The 6,000-nt window shown below is 56.3% G+C and overlaps 1 protein-coding gene across 2 annotated transcripts in view; it reads left to right on the top strand.

The window, feature by feature from the left end:
• Positions 1-1,143: 1,143 nt before the first annotated feature.
• The window catches only part of ATL1 (atlastin GTPase 1), a 29,328-nt gene continuing 24,471 nt past the window's right edge, over positions 1,144-6,000 (top strand). For both annotated transcript variants that reach the window (XM_066189166.1, XM_066189165.1), the window contains exon 1: positions 1,144-1,242. In XM_066189166.1, coding sequence (XP_066045263.1) covers positions 1,209-1,242 — 34 coding nt within the window. In that variant the 5' untranslated portion in view covers positions 1,144-1,208. The remainder of the gene's footprint in view (positions 1,243-6,000) is intronic.

Here is a 6,000-nt window from a genome sequence, read left to right as displayed (position 1 = left end):
GAGAGCTCAGAGCCCCTGGCAGGGCCTAAAGGGGCTCCGGGAGAGCTGGAGACGGACTGGGGACAAGGGATGGAGGGACAGGACACAGGGAATGGCTTCCCACGAGGATGGATGGGAGATTGGGAAGGAATTCCTGGCTGGGAGGGTGGTAAGTCCCTGGCACAGGGTGCCCAGAGAGCAGCTATAACTGCCCCATCCCTGGAATGTTCCAGGCCAGGTTGGACAGAGCTTGGAGCAGCCTGGAATAGTGGAAGGTGTTCCTGCCCATAGCAGAGGGTGAAATTAAATGAGCTTTAAGGTCCCTTCCAACTCAGACCATTCTGGAATTCTATGTTATCAACTGTGCTGCACTTAAATCCTCCCCAGAAGTGTCCAAATGTCCAAGTCCAGCACCTTTTGTGCCACATCTGCATGTGCACACTGAGTGTCTCCAGCTGCCTGTGGATGCTGCCGGCACAGGCGGAACTGGGGGAGCAGGGCCTGGCTGACCCAAGCCCAGGGCAGGATCCCTATGGTGATTTCTCAGCCCAAGTGTCCCCATGCACTCACCACACGTCCTGGTTTATCCAGGTCCCCCAGCCATGGCCCCTTGTGTGTGGATGCCCACGGGGGTGCTCGGTGCCCCAGATGAGCCAGGTGCCCTGCCCTGGGCTGGATGTCTCCAGGGTGTGGGCGCCTACAAGCGCGCTCAGGTTTGGATACTCCAGGTGTGTGTTCCCCAACGATCCCGGTGCTCTGGCAGGAATAACCTGGATGTTAGAGCACCCTGTCTGCAGAGCCCCCCATCCATCCATACCCCCAGGAATGGCCACCACTGGTGGTGCCCCCCACGATCCCAGAGTCCTGACAAGGCTAACCTGGATATTGGATCCTCCTATCTGTGCTGAGCCCCATACCAACCCCCCCGCGGCTGGGCACTCCGCACCCCCGGGCGTGCCGCTCTCCCCGGCCGTGCGCGCTCCGAGCCAGCGGTGCCCGGGGCCGGCCCCGCGGGTGCCGTGGGCGGGTGCCCCGGCGGGCCGGGCCGTGCCGTGCCGTGCCGTGCCGTGCCGTGCCGCCGTGCCGCGCCGAGCGGCGGGCGGGGATGCTGCTGCTGCTGCCGCCGCTGCCGCCGCCGGCTCCCCCGCCCGCCCCGCGCCGCCGCCGCCGCAGCCCCGCCAGACGCAGCGCGGCTCGGAGCGCGCACGGAGCCTCCCGCAGCCGCCGCCATGGCCCGGAACCGCCGGGACAGGAGCAGCTGGGGTAGGGCGGCGGCGGCAGAACCGGGGGGGAGCGGGGGGAGCGCGGACAATGCCGGGCCTGAGGCGACCGCGGGCCGCGCCGGGGCGGGGCTGCGGCGGGAGGACGCGGGCGGGGGGCTCGGCCGGCCCGGGCGGGGCGGGGGGCTTGCCCGGTGCCGAGGGGACACACGGGTGTCCCGGGACCCTCCCGCGCTATCCCTGAGGGGGCCGGGGGTCCGCCCGTTCCCCGCCGGCGTCAGGGGGATCGGGGGTGCGGGATGGGGCGCCCCTCGTTCCGGGGCCTCCTGAGGCGAGGTGTCCCCGGCTCGGGCTGGTCACCGCCCTCGGCCTGGCTGCAGCGGGACCCGCGGACTCAGCGGGGGCCACACAGCCCCGGCAGCTCCCTGGGGAGCCTTGGGGCTGCCCCGGCTCTCCTCCGGCTTGCCGTGACACCCCTCAGCCTGGCCCTAACGGGGGATGCCAGCTCAGGCGCCACCCCAGCTCGGAGCAGGGATCCCGCTCACCCCACCTTCCCCACAGAGCCACAAGGCCAGCCCTGGCTTGTCACCCCTCCAGAGGGCTGTCCCCGTTTGTGGGAGCTGTAGGATTTAGTTGTCGAGTCACCCTCCAGCCAGGGCCCATTTTAAAGCCATCCCCTGGCAGCCCCCGGATCCCGGGGGAGCTGGGGCAGGGAGCGGGGTGACGGCAGGAGGAAGTTCTGTGGTGTCTTTCCTGCAAGGCTTCGCTTCCCTCCAGAGGATCCTCCAGCAGCTGCTGCTTCCCCCTGGAGCCCCGGCTGGTCCCACAGGTGGGCTGCACCCAGCGAGGGGCTCCTCCACCTCCAGCCTGCCTGTCGTGTGTCGCTTCACCCACTCCCACTGACACGCTGTTCCGTAGGAAATCAGATTTTATCCAGCCGTTTCCCGTTATTTGAGGAGAGCAATTCGCCGTTTCCTCCGGAGTCCCAATTCCATGTGAGCTCCCTCACGGGTAGCGGCGGTATCCCGGCTCCTGAGGCAGAGCGGGTGAGCTGAGCTGCGATGTTTAGATACACAAATTACATTCTAATTTGTGTAGATGAGCGTAGGGTTTCCCATGGCGATGATGAGCAGGCACGCCGGAGGAAGCCTTGGGAGAGCGCAGTGTCTGAGCCGGTGGTGGGCTTTTTGGGATAGAGGAGGGGGAGAAATGGTCAAAGCTCGTTTTTGATCGGTGCCGTGTTCGGCTGTGACTTAATGAAGGCCCTTGGGTAAACCGGAGGGAAAACTTGCCAGGGAATGTGGTGCCATTCTCAGCTTTGTCTCGCGGAGCGTGTGACAGACGTGTCAGCCCTGACTCCGGGCGTGTTGGGAATTGCACACACGTCCACACGCCGGTGCCTTCCTTCCCTGCGCATCCTGAGAGCAGGAGGAGGGAATGCAAATGATGCCGGGTGGGAGCGGAGAAAGCATCATCCTGGGAAGTACAGCCTGGGTCCGGCAAGGGAATTAGGCACATCCCTCAGCCTGTGCTGCTCAGCCGGGAAATGTGATGTGTCACTGGTGGGATGAACTCTTCCTGAGCTGCTCTGCAAGAATCTGGAAGCGTCTATGGATCCAAGTGGATCTCTGTGGGATCAGCTGCCTTCTGCTGCCACCCATCCACGGCTCAAAACTCATTCCCTGTATCCCATGGACGGTCACCTCTTCCTAGAGGATTTCCTGGCTCTTTGCCAGGCTGGTTGATGATGCCAGTAAGAAATTAAGAGAGTGAAATGCTTCCATTTTTTTCTTCGGAAAGAAAAAGAAAAAGCTGCCTTTAATAAATCTATTTATTCCATTTATACAACAAAACCTCATTGCCTTGAAAGCTATGTTTACATCCAGTGACTGCAGCATTGTGCGGTGACATCAGTCCGTGGGGTGACTCTTCCATTGCTACATTTTTCAGCTGGCAAAGGAGGAGGCTCGGGCTTTTCCTGAAACTAAGGCAGAAAGGAGAAAGTCCTTGCCTTGTTCTAAAAAATGGGCTTATGGGTCATTAAAAATATTAACGCTATTTTGGATCAAACTTTGCCCTAGTTACTCAGGCCTGGAAAGAGGCGGCTGCTTAGTGTAACCCTCCTTTGTTTCACAAAAATAATTTGCTTTCTTAAAGCTCACGGAGCAAATTAGGGTGAGCATGTGGGATTGCCCCTGGTCGTAGCTGGGTCGGTGTGTGTGATGCATCCAGAGTAGGATTTAGCCTTGGGCTAAAGGTCAGCATAAGGTTATGCCTCATTTAAGGCTCTTCCTGGATGTGCCAAGTGGTGCATAGACCTCTCAACTGCTGCCAGCTGAATGGTTGAGGCAGCTGCAGATGAAAAAAAAAAATCACAAATAATTTCTTGCTGTGAGTAGTGCACCCTGCTTTTCCCAAAATGAGGATTGTTAGTCCAAGTTCTGCTTGGCACGGTGAAGTCCAGCCAGCTCGTGGGGGTTTGTAGTAGATTACACCGATTTTTGTCTGGAATTCCTTGTGCTTGGCAGTTGCAGATGTTCAGCAGCCTGGTCCATCTGGTCTAGTGAGATCCCTGCTCCCAGTCACTCCTTTGAACAGCACAGACTGGAACAAATCCTGTGGAATCTCATGTTTCCCATCATGGCCAATTTCGTGTGGAAATTGGAATGACCCACCTATCAAGAGTTCAGTTGGAAAACCATAGAAGGGATTACAGAGGTTATAGATACTTGGTGAGGGTTTTCAAGCTGGATGGGGGAATTTAGGAGAGCTCCTCAAGGCAGCCAGGAAAAGCCAAGGAGCTGTTTTGAGGAGAAGGGACTCCTCTCCAGCACAGGCCAGGGATCATCACTGCCACATCTTAGGCTGCACACAATGGGTTCAAACAAGAAGAAAACTATGATTTTGCTGGGTTGTTTTTCCTTTCTGTTTGTTGTTTGATTTCTGCCCTTTTATGATGGATTTTCAGTTTCCAGTTCCTGGCATTTCTTTGTGACTCTGAATGCTGGGAACCTGACAAGGGAAAGCTGAGCTGTTTCAGACAGAGGGGCCTTTACACAAAAAGCCAGAAATATTCACAACCAAATGACTGGCTTGTAAAAGAGAAAAGAAAATAAAATGCTGGGACTTGAAAGAAGAGACAAGTCAACATTGCGAGCTGAATGTGATTATAGAATCATGGAATGGGCAGGGACACTTTGCAGTAGATCAGGTTGCTCCAGGTCCCATCCAACCTGGCCTGGGACAATTCCAGAGATCCAGGAGCAGCCACAGCTTCTCTGGGCAACCTGTGCCAGGGCCTCCCCACCCTCCCAGCCAAGAATTCCTTCCCATCATCCCATCCATCCCTGCCCTCTGGCAGTGGGAAGCCATTCCCTGTGTCCTGTCACTTCACGTCCTTTTCCAGAGTCCCTCCTCCATGGTTGTTGTGCAGGCAGCAGCGTTGTACAGGGAATTGGAATAGCTGGGATCCACCTGATGGGCAGGAGCGAGAGCAGCCTGGCTTTTTCTTTTTGGGAAAAAAACCAGGATGGCCTGAGCCTGCCACAGAGTGGTGGCACGGTGCCCTTGTCCTGCCTCGTGTCATGTCCATGCCGTGAGTGGCTCCGGCCTTGGCTGCCTCCCTGATTAACGGAATCGGGAAGCAGCACGTGGTGTCGGTCGTGTCTTGCTGCGTTTTCCCTGGGTGACAAACAGCACGCTTGAATGTTGTTTAGGGCCGGGGTGATGTTCAGAGGCAGCAGGTTTTATATCAGCTGCTCTGGATCACTGACTGGAACCTTCTCCAGCGGGGGAAGGAGGCCGGGGCAGGTATTGTCATGCTCTGTGAGGCACAAGGCAAACCACAGATCACTTCTGAAAGTCACTTCACTCTAGAGAACCCCCAGCTCCTAGAGAAATCCTCCCATTTGCCATCAGTTTGGGAAAAGTGAAGTGTCACAGCAGGAAAATAACTGAACACAGATCTCCCAGATAGGATGGAGGCTCTGGAGAAGGGGCTGAGTTCTGCCAAGCCCATAAAGCATATTTAAAGCAGTTTATAAACATAAGGATTTTATGCAGAGTGTAATTATCTTTCATGTTATGTCCTAAAATTTCATGGCATGTTTACCAGACTTTATTTTCAGGCAATTTTAGCAACAAAAGGGTAAAAATAATTTAATGTCAGAAAAAACGACATCCATTACTGGTGGTGGAGATGAAGGGAGGCTGTTACTGACAGACGGAGCAGATGAAGGACCGTGCAGAAAATATGTGCTGGGAGGGAAGTGGGAGTTGTGATGTATCCCTGGAAGTGTCCAAGGCCACGCTGGTGGGGCTTGGAGCAACCTGGGGTAGTGGAAGATGTCCCTGCCCTGGACAGGGTGTGGAATGAGATGTTCTTTAAGTTCCATTTCAACCCAAACCGTTCTGGGATTCTGTGTCACCCTGGAGCCTGGCTTGGCTGAAATGCTGGAAAGGGAGCAGGCTCAGGATTTGCACCTGACAAACAGAGAATGGCTTTTTGCTGGTGCTTTTCCACCAGTGTTCTGACTATGGGTGGTGTCCACCTTGCTTCTGACTCAGCCATTCCTGCCACGTGAGCTGTCGTGGGCACAGCCACATAACTGTCCAACCTGACCTCAAACTTTCTGCAAAAGTGCTACAAAAATTCCCTCTGATTTGCTTCATTCCCAGGGTAGTTGCCTGCCTGTGTCTCCAAAGCTCAGCCTGGGAATTTGACAGCAGTAGGAACTGCCCTTGCTTCAGAGCCAGCTGAGCACCGGAGCTTCACGTAGTAGGTGTTGTAATTAAAAATTTC

This window comes from Chamaea fasciata, unplaced genomic scaffold (genome assembly GCF_029207755.1).
Source record: "Chamaea fasciata isolate MVZ Bird 193981 ecotype frontalis unplaced genomic scaffold, bChaFas1.0.hap1 SCAF_7, whole genome shotgun sequence".
NCBI lineage: Eukaryota > Metazoa > Chordata > Aves > Passeriformes > Sylviidae > Chamaea > Chamaea fasciata.
The sequence above is the reverse complement of the archived record's forward strand: the minus strand, read 5'-3'. Positions and strand labels throughout refer to the sequence as shown.